The sequence below is a fragment of the Hemibagrus wyckioides genome, linkage group LG02, assembly GCF_019097595.1.
Source record: "Hemibagrus wyckioides isolate EC202008001 linkage group LG02, SWU_Hwy_1.0, whole genome shotgun sequence".
Taxonomy (NCBI): Eukaryota; Metazoa; Chordata; class Actinopteri; order Siluriformes; family Bagridae; genus Hemibagrus; species Hemibagrus wyckioides.
In genome coordinates this window covers 19531899-19553927 of record NC_080711.1, presented here as the reverse complement: position 1 = coordinate 19553927, position 22029 = coordinate 19531899, and the positions used below count along the sequence as shown (strand labels likewise).

Here is a 22029-nt window from a genome sequence, read left to right as displayed (position 1 = left end):
AAATAAAGAGAGACAGATTAAAGTATTTAGAAATGTATATAACTGATTCATTTAATCTAGGCTTGTGTGTGTAAGTGTGTTTAGATGTATCTCTTCTGGGCAAGACGTTGTGTGTGGGTGTGTGTTTGTGTGTGACAAACAGATAAAGCATGTGTTAGTGTGAGGTGTGTGTGACATGCCATTACACATTGTGTGTTTGTTTGTGGTGATATGTTTGTAACTGTTTAATGTGCTCTGTTCAACCAGTGTGTGTTATTGTGTGTGTTTGTATTTCTAGTATGTGTATATAATGTGTGTGTTCACTTGAATTTACATTTTCGAAGCCAAACACTCTTTATTTAAGGGCTTAAAGCTGTGAGGTCATTGTTGTGAGGCATGTAGGAGGTATAAGCTAGCTAATAATGGAGGCTAACAATGCATTTAGCTAACAATACAGAGTTGTTGAGTGTTAAACAGGCAAAATAAAGGCACAATGACCTTGAAAGCAAGACACACCCTTTAGGAAGATCAACTTTTTACCTCCGATGTGGTGGTAAATTGGCTTTATAAGACTAAAATCATATTGTTTAACAGTTAGCATCAAGCGTTAACCAAGTTCCACCATATTAACTTTTTTTTGTAGTAAGAAAGTTTTATTTACGTGAAATCCTGTCAGAAAAGTGACTGAAAATATTAATGAATACTTTTAAGAGTATGAAGGAATATTTGTGTGTGTTAGAAAGAGTGAGAGAGAGAGAGAGAGAGAGAGAGACGAGACAGGGAGGCGTACAGTGGTGGCTTAGGTGATGATTGGTTCTGTCTCGCAGTGGATCAAGTGTGAGTCCTCTTGTGTGTGTGTGTGTTCAGTATGAACTCTGAAACACTCAACCCATGTTGAGTGATAACACACAGGTTAAAAAAAAAAAAAAGAGTCCCTCAGCTTTCCTGTCTCTCCATCTTTCTTTCCGTCTCCTGTTATCCTCATCGGCCTCTCCATTTCTTTATTTATTTACGTTTTCTGTCAGAAAAGTTCCAGCAATAAACGTCCACCGCCGTTTTATACAAGTGCGTATGTCATGTAATACAGATACTATGTGTCCTTCCTGTGTGTCTGTCTTGTTTGGTCTCTGTCTCCTTGTCTTTCTTTCTCTCTCGATATAAGTTGTTTATCTTGTTTCTTTCTCCGCTCTTTGTCTTGGCCAATCTGTGAGCATCGTAGAGTCAACATGTTTTTGCATCTCCTGTAAACGAACGCTTCCCTCTGACCACTTCAGCCCAAACAGCACTTCCACACTCCAGCGCTGTTTACACGAGCGCGTAAATGTTGTATCGGAGCGGGTGTGTGTTTTTACATTGTGTTTGTGTTGATGTGAATGGTGAGATTTGATCTGTGTACATTACAGCCACTTTCTCTGTCTGATGTATTGATTTAGTAGTGCACTCCAGAGAGTCTGACTATAGATGGTATTTTAGACGAAAATTGCACAGAAGTTTTTCGGGGACAAAAAAAAAGGTCCGGGGAAAAAAAAGTTCCTCAGGTAGCATTTTATCAGTGATGTTTTTGCCCATTGTGTTTTTTGTTTTGTTTTTGTTTTTTTCAAAAAAAGAGATTGCTATCTCCGAGAAGCTTCACAGTTCTCCAAAAGAAAGTCTGCATACTACTTTCAACACGGGACAAACTTCTTCCTCCAAATGCCTGTCACTCTCTGAATCAGAGTCATCAAGCCCTACCCCCACATGGTTGATATCACGTAGTACTATTTCCTATTTACTGCCCCACCTCCTTTGTACAATAAACAGCTTGCAAATAGCGAACAAACAGGAACATTCCAGACATTTCCTAAATCATAAGTGACTCTCCGAAGCATTTAAGCACATTAGTTTTCAAGTTATGCTGCCTCTTAGACCATAATACAGTCAGCTTTAATCAAATATATTATCGCTAGCTATAAATAACATGGGGTCCCATGTATCCATTGTAGGACACCATGCACAACAAATCCAGCAATCTACTTGATATGTTTTCCAGAGTTTCTAAGAAACCTGAGAACCCAGATGAAACCCATACAGACATAGACAGTAACCCGAGCTTAGAAAGGAACCTGGTGCCCTGGAGCTGTTAGGTGGCAATGCTTCCATACCGGATTTTAACTCAATTTGTAAAACATAAACATTGACATCCCATAAACAATATGGCCTTTTCCGTCTGTGAATACCATCCTTAGTCCAGAAACATCTTTCCCCAGACATTCCTTTTGTTCATTTCAGCCTCCTTCCTTGACTAGCATCACTATCGGTTTAAGACTTGATCCGATTTAGGTGCCAAAAAGGAAACAATAAGAACAGAAGACACTCAGCTTTCTCTCCATATGACAATAGTGCTGAACAACGGAGTCATTCATCGTGCACTTATCCCTCACTCTAAGCTTGTCTCTAAGGAGGAGGAGGAGAGTAAGAAATACACAAAAACAAGATGTCAGAGCCGCATTACAGCTTCACTAACTAATGACTTGGCAAGGTCACAACCTCAGGGACTCTGGTAACTTCCAGTCCATCACCTCTCAGCAGGATAAATCATCACCTTTTAACCTTAAAGCTGACCCCAAAGCAAGAGACGGAAAGTGAGGAAGCAAGAGAAAGTGGTGTAAAAGAAAGACAGCTAGTGTGTTTGCGATGAGGATGTATTTGTTTAGATATATTGCATATCGCTAAGCAATTCTAATGGATAAACCATTATTCCTTGCATCATTTGACCTAAAGCAGTGACAATTTTGGGTTTCTTTTAACAAAATACTGAAGATTGACCCTTGTAACACATCAGCTTTGGCTAATTTTCTGCCACTGTTTAAATAAGCGGCTCTGTAAGTCCTCTGGAAAAAGCAGACATTGTGATGTTACCACTGTGCATGGCTAGGGAAGGCAAGGTTTTCCCCCTTAACCCGTCAATCAGTTGCTGTGGAACTGTGGTCAAATCTATTTTACATGGATAAAATAGCTAACATTAAACATACCCTTGCAAAAATCTTGATTTGCAAAAACAAATGACAAAGCTAGTTAGTAACAATGGTTATCATCTTTGTATTTCTTTATCTATCAACGAACAGTTAATGGATTTAGATGTAGTGTTTGTACTGCCATTTCTAAACCTTGGCAAGAGTTATAGACATCATCAAATGATATCACATAAAAAATATGAATCATAATAAAACAAGGATGATAGTTTTCCAAAAGGGTGATTTTTATAGTTGACAGGATTCCATTGGATACCGTGTCAAACTGACATAGACACTGCAATACCCAATAACCTAAATGTCGGTGTGAGTGTTTCTTGGTGCTGTTTCTGGCCTCTTTGTGATGGGTTTATGAGCAGCGATCATTCACATTCAGTAGTGCTCTCACCATTCAGACCAAATGCTCCTCTGCTATTGAGTTCTACTGAAGCGTACGTTTAAGAATACACCCAGCCTAAGAGAGGGGGAGAGGGAGGGTGGGAGAGGAAACAAGAGAACATTACACCCAGTCTGAGAGAGAACACTATACCCGGCCTGGGAGAGACAGAGACGGAGCATCTGAAGTGAACGTGACTCAAATTGCATCACAATAAAGAGCTTTCTGAAGCAGTTGGTTTTAGCTGTTGGAGACAATTAAAGTGAAACAAACCAGCGATCATGAAGTGGCAAGCTTAATCGCTGATTTTGCTAATCATTGTCTTAAGGTCTAACCCAGTAATCCATCTCATAGAGCAGCAAGAAGACTAGAGATCTCTGGAGATCACAGCCAGCAGTTACCACAAACAATACCTCAGTCTATATTCATATATTAACAGCCAGTTGCTTCATATTATGGAAAAAAAGGATTCTTGAAGACAGAATGTCACACATGCATGACAGATTGTGTTGTCTGGCATTAAAAGAGGATCGTCATGCCTTCTGCTTAAGCAAAACATTAGTCATTTCACTGTTAGAATGTTTTAGACCTTTAAGAATAAGTTCCACCAGTTCTATAGCTTTATATGTTGGAAGTGAATCTTCAAGTGTTAGTCACCCAGTTTTGGCTCTTCTGCACTCTTTTGGAGCAGGTTTAGAACTTTCCTAATGTTATTTTAATTTGGATTATTCAAGTGTTAGAATTGTTGGACTTTGATGGCTTAGCACTTCCAACATCCTTCACTTGTTGGACCTTCAACTTTGGTAGTTCTTTCTGTTCTTAGTTCTTTCTGTAATAGTCCTTGAAGTATTCAACCTTTGTTGCCACTTGAAGTGTTAGATTTTCCAAGTCTAGGTCCTCTAAAGGATGTCATATATTTGTCCCTTTAAATATGGTAGTTCTTTCAGTGTTTAAACTTCACATATTACATTTTCAAATGGTGTACCTTCAAGTGTTCAAGACTTTAAAGTGTTGTCCTTTCAGTGTTTGACCTTCAAGTGTTAGATCGTCAAGATCTGTACCTTTCAATATGGTAGTCCCTTCAGTTTTTGACCTTCTAGCATTGTACTTTCAAGTGTTGTACCTTCAAATGTGGTAGTCCTTTCAGTGTTTGACCTTCAAGTGTAAGTACTTCATATTGTACCTTCAGATCTGGTAGTCCTGTGTTTTTAGTGTTTGACATTTTAGTGTTAGATTTTCAAGTGTTGTACCTTCAAATGTGGTAATTCTTTCAGTGTTTGACTTTGAAGTGTTAGAACGTCTAGTGTTGTCCCTTCAGATATGATAGTCCTTTTAGTATTTTAACTTTGAATGTTAGACTTTCAAGTCTTGTACCTTTAAATATGGTAGTCTCTTCAGTGTGTGACCTTCAAGTGTTAGATCCTCAAGTGCTGTAACTTTAAATGTGGTAGTCTTTTTTAGTGTTTGAAGTGTTAGAGCTTCAAGTGTTGTACCTTTAGATATGGTAGTCCTTACAGTGTTTGACCTTGAAGTGTTAGATCTTCAAGTACTGTACCTTTAAAGTTTGGAATTGTCAAAATATCAAGGGATAAAACTTCAAGTACTGTGCCTTCCAATGGGAGGCATTCCTTGAATTGTTAAAGTTTCGAGTGTTAGATCATTCAGTTTTGAAAGGCCAGGATTTAATTGCTGAACGTTGAAAAGCTGTAGTCCTTCCAATATTCCTGTTCTACCAGATCTCCAAAAACTTGTTTTCCTAATTTTACCCCTTACAGTTTTAGACCTTGGGATACCCTGGAGATCTTCAAAGGTTACTTCATCCGATCTTAGACTAATATCAATCACACCACGGCTATGCCAGAGCTGGTTGTTCCAGTGTTGGGATTGTGGTTTCTGTTTCAATGGCAGCAGCTTTACCAGTGTTAATCGTATTATTCGTGCAAGCAGTAATCCTTTTAATCTTGCCAGTGTTAGTTGTGCCAGAAGTTGTCGAATGTGAAGGTATTGTTTTCTATGCCAATAGACAAGCATGAAATCTCTCTATAATGAAGGAAGCCTTCTGATGATACACACAGTTTAGAAAGACACACATCATCAGATAAACACACTTTTTCTTTACACTCTTGCATACCGTCTCAGACTCACATAGGATGATTGATTCTCTGGAGCGTTTTTCATACGTCCAATGAAGGTCATCGAATAATACACTTTTTCCTCCATTTGGGTTTGGATTTGACTTAAGTTTGGATCAGGTTTGGACCACATCATAAATTTGGATAAGGCTGGAGCAGAACACAATCCCAAGTGCTCAAGGAAACAAGGTATTCATGAAAGCATCCTAAAGTGAAATGTGTTTTTGCTATCTCTTGTGCTATTTTTCTTTCTTTCTTTTTTGTATCAGTCACTTCACATACGTTTTTAATCTTGTAAAGACTTTTTCGAGATATGTTTTTGTTTCACCATTCATAAACTTATCTCTTATGGGTTTGTCTTGAGTTTCACATACGATTTTTACATCGGGGTCCCAGAACACTTCAGGAAACAAGCGGACGTGAAAGCATCCTAAATTGCAGTGTTGTGTTTTCACTATTTCTTATCCTATTATTCATATACGCTTCCAGTCACTTCCTCTGTCTGTCTCTTACAATTTCTTTCCCCATCTCTCTTTCTTGCTCTCTCTCGTCCATGAATGGCCTCAGTAAGGGGAACAGGTCTGTTATAGCTGTGCTCTTTGGCAGAAATATGCTTTATGCCACCTCATGTTAAACACATTAGCGTTTCTGCTCCATTCTACTCGGCCCGCAGCCCGCCAGACGCTTCCTGCTCCTCTCTAAACGACACACACAGATGGAGAGAGACAGAAAGAAAGAAAAAAAGAGCAAGGGAGGGGTGATTCTATGGATCAGAGATTACCAAGTGGAGTTTTATGATTTGAAGCAATGTTTTAACCCAAATCCATTTCTTTGTGCTCCATGAAGATTTGATAGAAACTCATGGCATGTGTTTCGTTTTTCTTCCTCCGATTCTGGTCTGGCTCATATTTCAGTGCCTTTTTTGAAATGATCCAATGGCTAGTCCTGATGCTAATACTACCTACTGAAGTTTCCTGAGCTTTCCGCAAGCACTGGGAGAAGGTTTAGTGTTTGCTAAGAGCAGTGGCATTTTAGCAAACTCTAAAACTGGCTTTACTTGTGTTTTGTGGTTGGAATGTTGGCTGGAAAGATCACGGCAAACAGGAATTGTTTGAAAAAAAAAAAAACGTGTGTGTGTGTGTATGTGTGCATGTTAAAGACACAGGGTTGTGAGGTAGCGTTTAGATGTTTATGGTGTGTAACGAGAAGTTTGTAATTTCGCTCTGCTGGGGTTTGGTTCGAGCTGTTTCTGTGTGTATGTGTGCGAATGGGAACTGTTGGGTCCTGTTTAATCTCCATCCTAGACACTTTAACTGTCAGGGAGTTCTGGGAGCCGCTGTGCACAAAAATTAGCGATTATGTACCGACTGCTGAGGTCTTATTCACATACACACACGCACACACACACACGCTCTCTCAGTTAGTCGCGCTCTCTCATTCTCACAGTCCGTCTCTCTCTCACACACATTTATTGTGTCTTATTGTCACTGTTTTGGGCTTTTCTCATTGAGGCGCTCAGCGGGGGGCGTAATGGAGGGAGGTGGTTCACACACACAATTTCAGCCCTGTTTAGACTTTTAATCACACACGCACACACACACACAGGTTACAGAGACTTTAAAATAAAATGTTTAGATATTGGACAATAGCAAGTTTAAATAACATCTAAAAAATTATGTTTCGTTATTCTACCAAAAATCTGCTCAATAATTTAATATGGTATATGGCCTTTGCTTAGAAAGCGAATGCACTTCTTACAAAAGTTGGATCCTAAATGTTAGTCGAATTTAATTACTGGGGCTTTGAGAACATTGTTAATTTACTGTGTTGAACTAAACTAATGAGAATGCTAGAACAACCCAAAAGAAGTGAATGTATGAGACCAAATTTGGAAAGAGACCAAAAGTTCCTGTTCTAACCCAAAGGGCAGCCAAGTGGACTGAGTTCAGGATCAGACCAGGGTGTCTACGGAGCTCCAGGGAGTCTAGGGAGCTCCAAGGTACCAACTAGAACTCTACAATCCAGATCTACAGTCTATTTTTTTCTGTTTTTGTCGGATTTTCTTGTAGACTACAAACAATGCCGCAGCCTTGTTTGTCCCTAAAGTTTCGAGCTATGTCCACGACACCAAATGTAACTATAAATGAATACAAAGTATGACATCATACTGGCTGTGGTATAATGAGGCCACAAGACCCCATTCGAGTTAATTATCCCAGTCACGCCATTGCTACAAACTGGGGAGGGTGGGGCAAAGATGTGTTCACTACAAGACTATGAAGGCAACCAATGCATTTTTTTTTTTCAAACTGCTGCATCAGATGGCAGCATAAACGATTCAGAAGTGTAGAAAGTGCTTTCGACCCTCTTCCGCATACATGAGCTCACACATGAGCTGATTGCCTATTCTTAGATTCTAATTTTAGTCCAAGGGTCCAGATTGCAAAATAAATGGGTTTTTTTTTCCCCAAAAATCGACAATAAACAAAGTTGTGAAGCTTCCACTTCAGTGACAGTCCTTAAAACCCTGATATGTACAGATTTCCTGTCAGAGTGAAGATTCTGACACATGTATTTACTACATTGTTAAAGTAATACACACACACACACACACACACACACTTACTCTCTGCCTCATCTGGGTCTTATAGGGATTTGTGTGTGTGTATACCCTTAGTGTCTCCTTTTTTAAAGATCCTGGCAGGTCTCCACACCCCCCTGTGGAGCTCGTTTCCACCCTGAGAAATTTCCAATTCGCTCCATGCAGAGTTTGTGTGTGTGTGTGTGTGTGTGTGAGGAGGATAAAGAATCTGTGCTTAGACTCCTAGAGTAATAACCTCCTAAATCTATGGCATACACCAAAGCGGGGAAGAAAATAGAGTGAGAGAATGTGGAGAGAGAGTGAAGAGTCCAGAATAGAGCGAGCAAGAGAGAGAGACAGAGAGAGAGAGGGAGGGAGAGAGAGAGAGAGAGAGAGAGGGAGAGAGAGAGAGAGAGAGAGAGATTTATAAATGGTCTTTGAGTATGGAGTTAAATTTTAGGAAATGAGTTACATTGAGCATACCACAAAAATCCTTCCTTAGAGACATACAGACAGACAGACAGACACACACACACACACACAGAAAGAGAGAGCCATCAGTCACTTTAAGATACTCATTACCTTTTTTTCCACTAACACAGATCTCATCCTGATTCTGGTTCTCATTGGTGTCCATGTTTTCATTTCTTCTTCTTCCTCTTCCTCTTCTTCTGCTTAACGATCATTTCTAATTCTGGATCTTCATTTTTAGTTCTTACTGATTTTAGGTATTCAATCCACTTGTTGGTCCATTTGTCCAGGATGATTTTGGAATCGATCCAAACAAGGTCAAGGTCACAGCGAGGTCAGACGTAGGAAATAGTTTTTCTTCAATAGCATCCTTCCTGTTTGAAGTATATGTTAAGGGTCTGTCTGGAATACAAATCTTTTCCCTAATTCTGCTTATTCCGATTCCAATTCTTTGATTTCGATGATCTTTCGGAATTATTTCTTATAATAATTCTGTTCTGATGCTGAATCTGTTTCTATTTGCAGTTACTTGATTGTTCTGGTTCTGTTTTTGTTTTTTCTCTCCTACCGATTCATTCTCTTTCTCCTCCTGTTTTGATATTTTGTTCTGTTCCCTGTTTTTGCTTCCTTTTTCTGTTCTTTAACTAATGATTAAAGCTGACTTTTATATCTGGATTTCATTCCAGTTCTTACACTGCTTCTTTTTTTTTTAATTGTTGATTTTCAGTTGATTTTTTTCAGATTCTTCTTCTTGTCCTTGTTTTTTTTTCATCCGCTTGAACTTTTGATTAAAGACCAGGAATTAATTCTAGTTCTTCCTAATTCTAGTTCGTCTTTTTTTTTTCTGGCTCTGAATCCATTTCTGTTTCTGTTTCATGCAGATTCTTGCTTTTTTCTCATTCTGGTCTGTTCTCTTATATATTTCTGGTTGAAGTTTTGTTTTCTTCAACATTTTTTACTGTTTACTCTTTAATTATTGTTGATTGTTGTTTATCTGGGTCTAGGTCTGCTCCTGTTTTTTGTTTTTTTTCCCCCAGTTCTTGTTTGTTCTCATTCTGATTATTGTTTGTATATTTAGGTTTTGGTTCTTGTCCTTGTTTGTTTCTGGTTCAGCTTCTTCTTTTATTTGTATTTAGTTTTTTGCTTAATCTTCAGTTTCAGGTCATTGTTCTGATCCTGCTGCTTGACTTTTTATTTGTGTTTTGGTTCTTGCTTCTTTCCCTTGAGAATTATGCATATTTCACTGAGGTAATTTTTTTTTGTCTGGGTTCATTTGCCAGTCCCTCAATTCTATGTGTGTGTGTGTGTTTGTTTGTGTGTGAGAGAGAGAGAGACAGAGGTGGAGACAGAGAGTAAGAGAGGGTAGTTCTGTTGATGGTCAGATAGTGTTCAGGTATGTGTAAGTCAAGAAGATCAGTTTAACACACACACACACACAGACACTATTTACGGTAGCTGTGTATGTGTGAGTTCAAAGGTCGCGGCTTTGCCCAGGTGAAACACATCACTTTTCGCGAAGGGAGGATCAGATTTCTGAGCTCCTGCGGCTCTTTAACACTGACTGAGTGCATTATTCAGCATGACTATCAATGATTCAGGACAATCTCTCTTACACACACACACACACACACACCTCTCTCTCTCTCTCTCTTCTTCACACACACACACATTATTTCTAATTCCCTCTCACACATTCCTGTCCTTTCCGACTTCCTTTCTCTTTCTTTTTAACACTACAACTCTTTGATCTCCTACTCCAGAGGGATTGTGGGTAAATCTGTGGCTGTAATTATTTATCACGACCGCATCTTCCTCCTAATTATCCACATAAACAGAAAAGAAGAGACGAAACATTATTTACACATCAAGGGGAAATGAGAGACGCATTTTTCTTTTCATTTGCTGATCTTATTATTAATATTTGTATACACAAAGCACTGCGGAATGCTCTCTTCTCACTCATGGTCTGAAGACTCAGGGTTGTTTTTTTTGGTCCAAAGAAAATTAAATTAATACACGTAAGAATTTGTCAATTTATTTATTTATTTATTTATTTATTTTTTGGGAAAGGAGTCACTAGTTCTAGTCAGAACTAAAGCTAAATTTTTTATTTTATTTAATTTTATTTTTTATTTTATTGCAGTTGTCCTGTGAAAGCTACTTCCTTTATTGGTCCAAAACAATAAAGTTGAGACTTTATTATGAGATAAATCATGTGTATTAAAGCGGTAATAATATAGTATCTGGTTCCACAAGCAAAATTCGAAAAATACAGCTCTTCAGACTCAGCGGTTATGCTCCTGAATTACAGTATAAATATATTATAATGGAAGTCTAGGGAGAATTGATTAAGATGAATCTTCACAGGGTTTGCGTCTGACTAGGAGGAAAATATGCATCTTTGTCGTGTTTTCTTGTCTTTGTTTCTGTCTCGAGGGGAATTATGTTCAATCACAAACACCATTAATGCAGACTGTGGATGTGGGGAACTTCTAAACACGCGCTCTGCTTATTTATTTAAGCAATAAACAGCAAGATGCAAAGCAAATGCCTGTTGTGCTTTCGATTGCATGTTTATTGGCAACGGGTTGCGGGCAGTTAGGGGATCAAGTGTAGGTTGACAGTGGTGGTGGTGTGTGTGTGTGGAAGGATTGTACAGTGTGTATAAGTTGTATTTTAGAGTGTAAACTCTAAAATCCAGGATAAACCGTTGTTATTCCTTCAGGTATCAAAAGCACTCTGTGGTGCGAGATGAAAACACATAACAATTCTCAATTCTCTCCATCTCTCTCTCTCTCTCTCTCTCTCTTTCAGGTGGAGATCACGCTTCAGGATATCAACGACAACCCTCCAGTTTTTCCCACTGACATTCTAGACGTGACCGTCCAAGAAAACGTGGGTGATGGATTCCGGATAATGCAGCTAACAGCAACCGATGCAGACGAGGTAGGAAATTCCCTGCGGAAAAATCTGGAATAATAGCTGCCTTGACTGAATGTTTCGGCTAAATATACCCGGACTTTTTAAGCGATATTCCGTGTGATAAATTCTGCTCTGATTACAGTGAGGAATAAGTCTGACATAAGTCACTTTTAGGCTAAACCTGACGAGCAGCGCGCTAATGGATCGGTCTGGGTGTGTGATGAATATCAAGGTGCTGATGGATATCATTAATAGCGTTAACAGAATGTTGAAATTTGCCAAGAAGAGAGAGAGATAGAGAGAGAGAGAGAGAGAGAGAGAGAGAGAGAGAGAGAAAGAGTGTGTGTGTTGCGGTTGGAATCGGATCGGACCCTGCAGAATGCTGTTGTCTCGCAGCTGAATGAGATTTAATCACTAAAGACGGAAAGGAAACCGTACGTTTGGCTGATGATCTGGGAGGTATTTGAGAGGGAAAATGATTTTAAAAAGGAAAAAAGGTATTGAGTAATGGAAATCCGCTTTCTCACTCCCTGTCTCTCGAGTGCGTTTTCCAGCCACCTGTTTTTAGGTGAAATTCAGTTGAATGGAATGAGCTCTGTAAGCTAAGTAGTACTGTGTTTCCAAATAGTACACAACCACTACGCTATTGTGAAATACTACTTAAGTGCATTAGCGTGAGCTTTGGGACGGAGCCACAGCCAGCGGCCGGTTGTCAAGAGAATCATTCGTACTGACAGTATAACCCATAGCTTGCTAATACCACTTGGCAAGCATTATGCCAAGAACAATGTCGTATTTGTTTTACTATTCGTAATAGTATGCGATGTTATGAGTACTGCGAGTGTTTGCGTTTGCAGATAAAGAGCCGATGTTATACAGGGTGATAGTAACAGGTTTCTGCAATAAACTATGATATAGCGAGTGTGCTTTTGGCAGCTTGGTTCTCTTTTAATGACATCATCATGCTGTTCTTCTCCAGAACGTTCAACACAACAGTAGTTAATAGTAACACACAATAATTCACAGTAAGTTTGCTTAGCATTTACGAAACATTTGGATGCAAAACACAGAACAGCTGTGCAGGCTGTTGGAGTTTGGATTGGTCCCTCTTTACTTGCCTCTCCTCTCTCCACGTCTTCCCTTTCTTTCTGGTTTCATGAAGTCACTTGAGACGTGTCGATGAGTCCCTGTGAGGTTGCTTGAGTTTGTATTACATCTCTGGCTTCCTCTTGTGCTATAAAACCTCTGTTTCTTTCCCATCTCACACAGGAAATGTGTAAAAAATAATTCCATCAGTTGCAAAGCTCTGTTACAGTACTTAAGTATTACACCCTCATTCAGGACTCTTGGACCGTCCTTCTCACCCTGAACCCTGAATTTGTGATGCGTCATGCCTTGTCCATTTGTGTTAATAGATGAGAAACACTCATCCAGTCCCAAATCGTTGAAATCACCAGAGGTTTTTCCGTCAGCAAGGCAGAGAAGCATTTACTTTTCCCCAGGTGTTCTCAGAATGGAGGTATAATGCAGACCAGTGCCAGGGTGGTTGGACGTCCTTGGCTAACATAAGTCCAATCAGATATATCTGGAACCTTTTTCAGCTAAAGCCACATGTTTAAGAAAAGCATGAGCCAAACTCTATAACAACAGACCAGCAGACTGGAACATGTTTTCGGTTTCTGCAGGATTTTCTCAGGACTGAAGGTCTGGCTCTGCACAAGTTGGCGCAGAATGTTGTCAGCCATTCTACGGTTGTTTCAAGTGGGTGCAGACAGGCTCCAGGTGGAGTAGAATAGGTGACTCTGGAGGGTTTGCAGGATTTCTTAGTACTGCAAATGTAGCCCAAGTGAGTTGCATTTTAAAAGAATCCTCAGGTTAATACAGATCTGTCTCAGGTACACTTTAGTCTCTTCATTGTGACAGATATGGTATATGGTATAGATCAGGTGAATTTAGAAAGGTTTTCCTGTCAAGAGCTGGTATAGATTTTGTTTATATGGATACTATAGATCATAGGTATTGTTTTCTACAGGTCATTTTAGCACTTCTTGAATTGGCCATAGTCAGCTCAAAAACTATAGACCCCCTGAGGTTGGTACAGATCGATTTGGATTGCATATTAACGCTCCACAGGTATATATGGATAGGTCTATTTAGGGTTTTAGCTCTTGTGGGTCTGGATAAGATATTTGCCTCAGGTGGATCTGAATATCATTCTGGTCTGAGAACTCTGAATAAGGCTTGAGTAGTAGTTGGCTCATTGTTTCAAGGGGGTCTGGATAGAGATTTAACTCATTTTAATCTCATTTTGGACCAGGTGGATCTGGACAGTGTCAAGTAAAAATAAAACAGCTTCTGTTCTAGACTGTTCTTCTTGCCTCAAACCTTGTTTTGGTACACATCAATTTGTAGACATTTGTATTAAAATATGGGAAACACTTGTCTTATCACCATCATCTGTCAAAACCTCAAGAAGTGTTTCAATCAGCAGAGCAGAAAGAGGTTTACTTCACCCCAGGTGTTCTGCAGTAAAGACCAGTGCCAAGGAGGAAGGCCGGCCTTGGCTAACACGGATACAATCAGGAATATCTGAAGCTTTTGCAGTGAGAGCCACATGTGTTGCAAAAGAATGAGTGAGCCAAACTCTGAAACAACAGACCAGCAGACTGGAACAAGGATCCAGACATCCTAACGATCTCCAAGGTTTAACTATTGAACATGTGGAAACCGTGTGGAGGGGATGAAAACACAGTTTTCCCTTTATCCCTTTCCCCTTATTTCACTTCTGATAGAGAAGAGCAAAGAAAGAAATAAACCGGAAGGTTAGAAAACTCTTGCAGTTAATATTCACCATGGCAGTAATCTTTTGGATTATGAATTATGATATTATAAAGTATTATAAAGTATAAAGGTTGGAACAAGCTTAACATGGTCACAACTAAAGGCATTCTGAGAAGCCCAGACAGATACTGTAAGTTTGGTGTGTGTCCATTTAAAGTGACATTAATTAAGCCTTTGTGAGTAATTTGGCTAACAACTTGTCCGTGCCGAGTTCGATCCTGTTACAGGAAACTGGGATTTCCTGTAAGAGCCACCGTACCTCCCCAAATACTTATCCCATACATTTGTTCTCTTTTTTTTTCTCCAACTCCCTCAATTCCTCCCTCCTTTTCTCCACTTCTCAGTCTCAAAGTTAACTGAAGTTCCGTATGCCCACTGCATCCTGTCATGTTGTGTCTTAATTGCTCTTGACGGCGTCCCCATCCAGAAAGAACTATAAAACCTCTCAACATTTTAAGTGGAGGTCAGACAGAGAGAAGCCTTTATCATTCTCCTACTCCATTCGCACACTTAAAAAGTTTTAATTGGTTGACAGAGGGAGGGGGGTTTGACCCAGGTGGTTGATGGGAAATCCAGATCCAAAGCTGGGGACCAAAAGACAGCTTCTTCTGGAGACAATTAAAAGGAATAGTTTAGTGGGAAAAAAAATCACAATGTTCCCTTCACCTCAAATTGTATTCAATCAACCCAAGGCATGTTTGTTTTCTTTTTTAGATTTGAACAAGAGCTTTTTTGGGGGGATTGTCCGTATTAGTGGGTGGTGTAATATTTACGGCTGTGGGCTATTGATCAGAAGGTCAAGACTTGGACCCTAGCACTGCCAAGCTTCCACTTGAGCAAGGCTTTTAACCCCCTCTACTCCAGGGGTGCTGTATCAGGGCTGACCCTGAGCTCTGACCCCAGCTTCCTAACAAACTGGGATATGTGACAAATAAAGGCTTCTTCTTCTTCTTCTTCTTCTTCCTCAGAGCTACGATGCATATGTAGCTTACTACCAAGTGAAGCATAAAACCACCAGTTTATCATTGTGCAAACTGCATGCCTAAGCCTCAAACCATTTTCAGTTGTTTACTGATGTTTACTTGCATTTGTAGTTTCAGATATTTGGCTGTATAGTGCATTTCATTTTTACTGTAGATACACTGTTCTAGAACACCAGAACTTTGGGTGGTAATGCTACTGATAATTAAACTGACAGTTTAAATCCTGGGACTGCCAGAGAGCAATTGTTGGTTCCTTGAACAAGACCCTTAATCTTCAATACACAGCCATAGGCTTGGATACAATTCTACCACACTTTGTAAGTCACTTTGTATAAAGTGAATACATGTATAACATTGATACGACACAGCTTCTCCCGAGTTGTAAAGAGTCAATTCCAGTGTCACTTCTTTATTTTGAATGAAAACATATTTGACAGCATGTTGAGTGGTGTTCTTTGAATCCTGTCGTGCATGGAGCCAGTCGTCTGGGCCTCCATTGTTTTTCGCTTTTAAATAGACCCATCACAGTCTGTCTGCACAGTTTTTCTCCTCTGGCTTGCTATAGTATCAGATGTGTAGCGCTTGTGCTTAGCACAGGTATCAAGGGATCTATTAGCTGAATTTATGGAGGAATGCAACACCAGTCTAAGTTCAAAGAGCAGGGTAGTTCCTCTGAGATCATACACCATTTGACTGCTACCAAGCTCTGCTTTTTCTACTTTTACACAACCAGACTTCAACACACTTCTTGACTCTGTCTTTCTCCACCGATTTTCTAATTGTACCTTGTTTAAATAGTTTCACAGATTCAAATAATGGTTGTCAAGAGAACTTTGGGATGGCGCTTTAGTGGATTAGTGGTTTAGGACATTGTCACAAACACGATTCACTAAAAAGTTGAATGCCATAACTTTGTACTATTTTAGCCTATTCAGTAGGAAATTAGTGGTTAGTGTATGAGACTACATAAATCAACAAACTCAGCTTAAGCCTAAGTGCCGTTCTTGGGAAATGGAGAATAACACCGCATAAATGGTTTACAATGAAATAATAACCACCCTGGTATCTTATTATAGTGAAATTCACAGTGTGTGTTCCACAGTTATTGTTAATATGGCTCCATGATCTCTCACTCAATATGTTTCTTGCTGTCTTGTTGCTAGCTTTAGTGCCTAGCTCTTGGTGATTTAATTAATAGCTGGTTTTGACCCTATCTCTTAGATTTACTGACTTACTGTCAGGCTCTGGCTGTGATTATTGGACGGCTTCCTGCTGTTACAGCAATAAAGTGTTAAGCTAGTGAAACTTGAATACTTTCTCACCAGATTTTTTTTTTATTAGAAACATTTTTCTTGTGTTGTTTAGTGCAATACGTGTGTTAACTCATGCTCTATTCCACTCAACATGACTGAAACTCTTACTAATTGCTGTGAATAGGTTCTCAAGGGTGTGACAATAAATATAGGAAACCTAGATGCTGCATTAGCTTCTATTTTGTCAACACACCCACCAGAAGGGGCTAGCTGTTAAAATCATCTGTAACTTTCACAAAATTTGCTTTGTTAAAAACATCATAAGCTTAAATGTAGAGAATTTTGCAAATCAGCTAGCTAATTTGCGCTAACATGACAGGATTTGTGAACCTTATTGATAGGCAACTAGCTAAAATGACTAAAACAACTTAACCTGTTAGCTAAACTAATTTAACTTGATATAGTTTTGAAAGGAGTTTTTAAAGTTAAAAAGGGTAAATACACATAAATGTTAACAATCTTAGCCAGCTAGCAAAAAATCTAAGAAGGTTTTTATGTTATTTAGATTAATCTCCATGGCTAACCATATCCAGCTAGCTAAAAGGTTATTTATATGTATTTAGCCAAAATCTAATTTATACTTATTAGTGGATTACTATGTTATACACATATGTTTATAATCTTCACAGCTCTTTAGCTGGATTAATTTAGCATGACAGAAATGATTACATATTAACCCATGTAATAATTTTCTTTAATGCTAATGGCTATCTGAAATGATCTGAGGGAATTTGTGAAAAGATTTTTAAGTTATAGTCATAAATATTAACAATAAGCCTTCACTAACACTCACTAGGTAGCTAAAATAATCTAACTGAGCACGATTTCTGAGGGAAGTTTTAACTTTTATACATGAATATTAGCCCTCACTGCTAACACTGGTTTGCTAGCTAAAGCATTCCAAGTTCCAGGCATTTCTGAGTGAATTCTTAATTATATTCATAAATGTAAACAATTTTTATGTGCGCAGGTTCCCAAGTGAGAATCTATGCTCTGCCAGTGAACCCTTGTCTGTGTTTATCGACTGTACGTCAACACATGCTCCATATTGCATATTTCCAGCGTCGTGCTTGCTAGCACGCTAAATAGTTTGGATAGTGAGACAAGTGAGACATGCTTTAGCAGGTGATTCGAACAGCTCAGCACGCACCTGTTAAAACAAACCAGTGCAGATGAGTGTTTTACTGGAGAATAAGGATCAGTCATGGCAGACCTGAAAGAAACTGTGAAAGTCTGCTAAAAATATTAGCACAAAACCGCTTCACTAGTCAGCAGAAGTCCACATGTTGGTCTTTATGTTTGTACCACAATGCAGGCTCGACTTATTGTTATATTCTGAAGAATTTTAGAAGGGTTAGTGGACAAACTGATTTTCCTAGGTCTTAGCAGATGCCTATAAATACTGTACATTTAGAGAAAGTATTCAATGGTACAATTTTTCACAGAATTCAATGATGCTTTTTTTCTGTATTCATATGTATATAGTTTCAGACCACACAAACTGTTTCAAGGCAAGATTTGAGAAAATCAGGTGAAATGTTCAGTAAAGTGCTCTTGTTACTCCTTTTCAAAATATTTGACATAACCGCAGCTGACGGAAACACAACCATTCACATTTGCTGACTTTTGAGAAATTTCACTTAACATTTCTTAAACATTCTGATGGCATTCTGATGTGTATGCGTATTTAGAGTGCATAGACCTTAAGGACACGCTGCATACTTTTAATGTGATATCCTTCTGTGTTATGTGTTCAGTGCACATCTATTTGCTCTACTTACAAACCTGCATGTATAATGTGACATTAACTGTATAATCATTTTGAAATTTCTTCTCACTGCCATATTGCAATTTTCTCTTTTAATATTATTGCAGGGTCCAAACGCCCTGGTGACTTATACCATCATTAGCGGGGCAGATGACAGCTTTCGCATCGATCCTGAATCAGGTGACCTGATTGCGACAAAGCGATTGGACAGAGAGCGACGGTCAAAATATTCTCTGCTTGTCCGAGCTGATGACGGACAGCAGTCCTCAGACATGCGTGTCAATATCACCGTCAGCGATATTAACGATCACACACCAAAGTTCTCTCGCTCCGTTTACTCTTTTGATATCCCAGAGGATATGGCTCCAGGTAAGCACATTTTATAATTATTAATATGTATTTGTATGTATCAGAAGACAATAATAATAATTACAACACCTCACAACAGTTTTGTATGTTTTTACCCTAACCCTACTGCTGAATATTTATTCAGGGACAAATTCACTATAATGAGTAATATTAGTAGTGAGGAGTTTTACCTCATTTTGCTAGACAACACAAATACACACATTCTGTCACACGTAGCGATGGGGCCCTATGATCATTCCTCTACAAACATTGGTGAGATACAACGAAGACATAATAGCCATGAGGTCTGTTGGGAGTAGATTAGACAGCACTGATTTAGAGTAACCCAATCTAGGACCTAGGGCACACGAGCTGCATGCACTAAAACAGGATCAAGCCTCTAAACCATCTAGGAGTGGTCATGCCAGACTAAATACAACAAGCGAGTGACTCTCGGCATTTATCCTGCAGAAAATCAAACCCACACTGCCTGTTCATCGTCAAAAGCCTCTGCCCCAGTTTTATACAGAATGAACACGACGACTGTGTTACCCCAAACCGCAAAAAAATCAAACTGCACAACAATAATAAACTCCAGTGGGAACAGGGAAAAGCACAAGTCAGCATTCATTGTATGTTTTGTAAAATGCGGTTCGCCTTTGCTTTGATCCATGCCATGTTGTGCTGCCTCTCGTTTCTCACTCTCTCTGCATTTTCTCTACTAAGGCTCCATTGTGGCGGCTATTCTGGCGAGTGACTCGGATTCCGGGTCGAATGGTGAAGTGACCTACTCTCTCGAGGAAGACGACGATGATTCCACCTTCCTGGTCAACCCAGTCACCGGAGTGTTTAATGTGACAAGACCACTGGATTATGAAACACAGCAGTATTACATCATTACTGTGAAGGCGGAGGATGGTGGAGGCCGAGCTAGCCTGGTTCGGGTGTACTTTAACATCCTGGACGTAAATGATAACAAGCCAACCTTCAATGCATCTGTTTACAGCACATCCGTCTCAGAGGACCTAAGTATTGGATCTCCTGTTCTTACTGTAACAGCAAGCGACGCTGATGATGGTAAGATATACAAAAACACTCCAGGGAAGAGGGAGTGGCCCATGTCTTTGTTAGTCTCAGTGATATAGGTGTGGACCCTGTTAGTACCAGGGAAGAGGGCGCAGCCTCGGTTTCTGTTTGTACCTGGGAAGAGGGCATGATTTTGGGCTTGTTTGTTCTCTTGAGGCAAAAGAACAAGTTCTCTTGAGGCAAGGGTGGTCTCTGGTTCTGCCATTACCAGAAAGCTGGGCATGACCCCAGAACTTGCTAATCCCATGGAAGAACATTTGGCCTGTTTATATTTGTATTTGTTTATAGATGTAGAAGGATGGTTTCTGTGTCTGCCATTACCAGGAAAGAGTGTATGGCCTGCACTTTGTAGTCCCAGTGAAGCAGATATCTCCTTTGTTTCCATCAGTACCAGGGAAGATGGCATGGCCTTTGCAAGTTAGTCCCAGTGAAGAAGATATGACCTCTGTTTCTGTTAGTACCAGGGGTATTGACTCTGTTTTTTTAGTCCTGTTGGAGCAAGTGTGGACTTCCATCAGCACCAGTAAGAGGCCTTAGCCCCTTTACTTGTTAGTCCCAGTGAAGGAGATGTGTCTTACCTTTTCATTAGTACCAAGGGTGAAGGTGTGGACCCTGTACTTATTATTCTGAGTAAATTAGGTATGGATTATGAGTCTATTAGCATCCAAGAAGAGGGCATGGGCTCTCTGCTTGTTAGTCCTAGTGACGCAGGTGTGTGAAGAGTGCACGGCCATGACCATGACCATTCAGTTCTTGGTATTCCTAGTAAAGACCTTGCCTGTAAGTCCAGGCTTACAAAAAAAAGACGTGGTGTATTATGGCTGTCAGTTTCAATGAAGGAGATATGGCCCCTCATCATGTCACATTGCCTTTGTGTATATGTAGAATAATGATTCAATTGGGTTAGATTAAGGGTTATTAAATTAACAGCCATTTTGAAACAACACAATTCTGAGTCAGCATCTCTCAAACCCTTAGTTGCTTAAATTTCTTGAGGACTCATGGATGGATTTGTAAAGGGAAAGACTTTGTATATTCCATTTTTATGTCATCTCTCAGTCTTAAATATCTTGGAGTATGCTGATGTTTGTCTGATTTCCATTCCTGCTGAAAAATGTGGCTTTTGTAATGTTTGCTTCCACGTGGCTCCAGTGAGACTATAGTATTACGCCCCAACTTCAACGCTGGATATTACGCATGCATACTCGGCACACAGGGCAGCGTTATTCGATGCCAGAGAGCTGAAAGATGGAGCAGATCTGGCTTCGTTAAGTGCTCTAGCCTTAGCACATAACCCTGCATGCATTTTTTACGCAGCGTAGCATTACATCTCCACACACTTTAGGCTGAGTTTATTTTTTGTACCAGTTATCCCCAATCTAGCTTCACTTTATCTCAGTGTAAAAAAATTCCTGGTGGTAATGGAGTTCCAAAAGACTTTCCCATGCATGGAGAAGGATGGTTTGTCCCTGAAAATTATGCTATTGAGTTTTTTTTATTCAGTTTTTATATAATCATTCAACTCAAATTATAGCAGACACATAACTTATTTTGTTCTAAAAAACACCACATGATTCAAATATTTTAAGCCCTCAGTCACATTCAAGGACAAAATACATAAAAAAAGCTATATTTTGGCATCCAAAATGAGTAAAATATACATTGCCCTCTGAGATTTAAGCAGAATCTCAGAGGGCATTCTCCAGAGCTTGACTTCACAGTTTAGCAGTCTCAGCCCAGATCACCATTTCTACAATGTTAATATATTCTTTTTAAATTCTGTTTTTTGAATTGGTCAACATGCACATGAGGGTTAAAATTTAATTTGCACACAACTGTACTGAACTAGTGCCATGGCTCGGCTCGCACGGCAGCGTTAACATAGCGCCAAGCCGCCTTTCTCAGACTCCGCGCTAAATTGGTTTCTAATGTGGTTATGGTGACCTACATTCCTCTTTCCACCCTCTCTCGGTCTTTTTTTTTCTGTCTCTCTCAGTCTTTCAAAGATCCTTGTCGTCCTGCTGTTTATCCCCTTAGACCATATCGCTTCCAGGGTGACTTTACTAGCACTTTCGAAGTCATGACCTCTCTGTCCATGGTAGCTGATGAAGAGATTACTTGTTTTCTGTAAACAGCGGGGAATTGTGGGAAGGTGCCGAGGCGTTTCGCATGAGCAGGCTGGCGTGTAGCATTAAAAGATGCTCAATTTGAGCTTGTT

General features: G+C 39.6%; 1 protein-coding gene across 1 annotated transcript in view; it reads left to right on the top strand.

The window, feature by feature from the left end:
• Positions 1-22029, top strand: part of fat4 (FAT atypical cadherin 4) — a 95134-nt gene that overhangs the window by 34823 nt on the left and 38282 nt on the right. The window contains exons 2-4 of the mRNA XM_058410250.1: positions 11365-11496; positions 18485-18746; positions 19452-19802. Coding sequence (XP_058266233.1) covers positions 11365-11496; positions 18485-18746; positions 19452-19802 — 745 coding nt within the window. The remainder of the gene's footprint in view (positions 1-11364; positions 11497-18484; positions 18747-19451; positions 19803-22029) is intronic.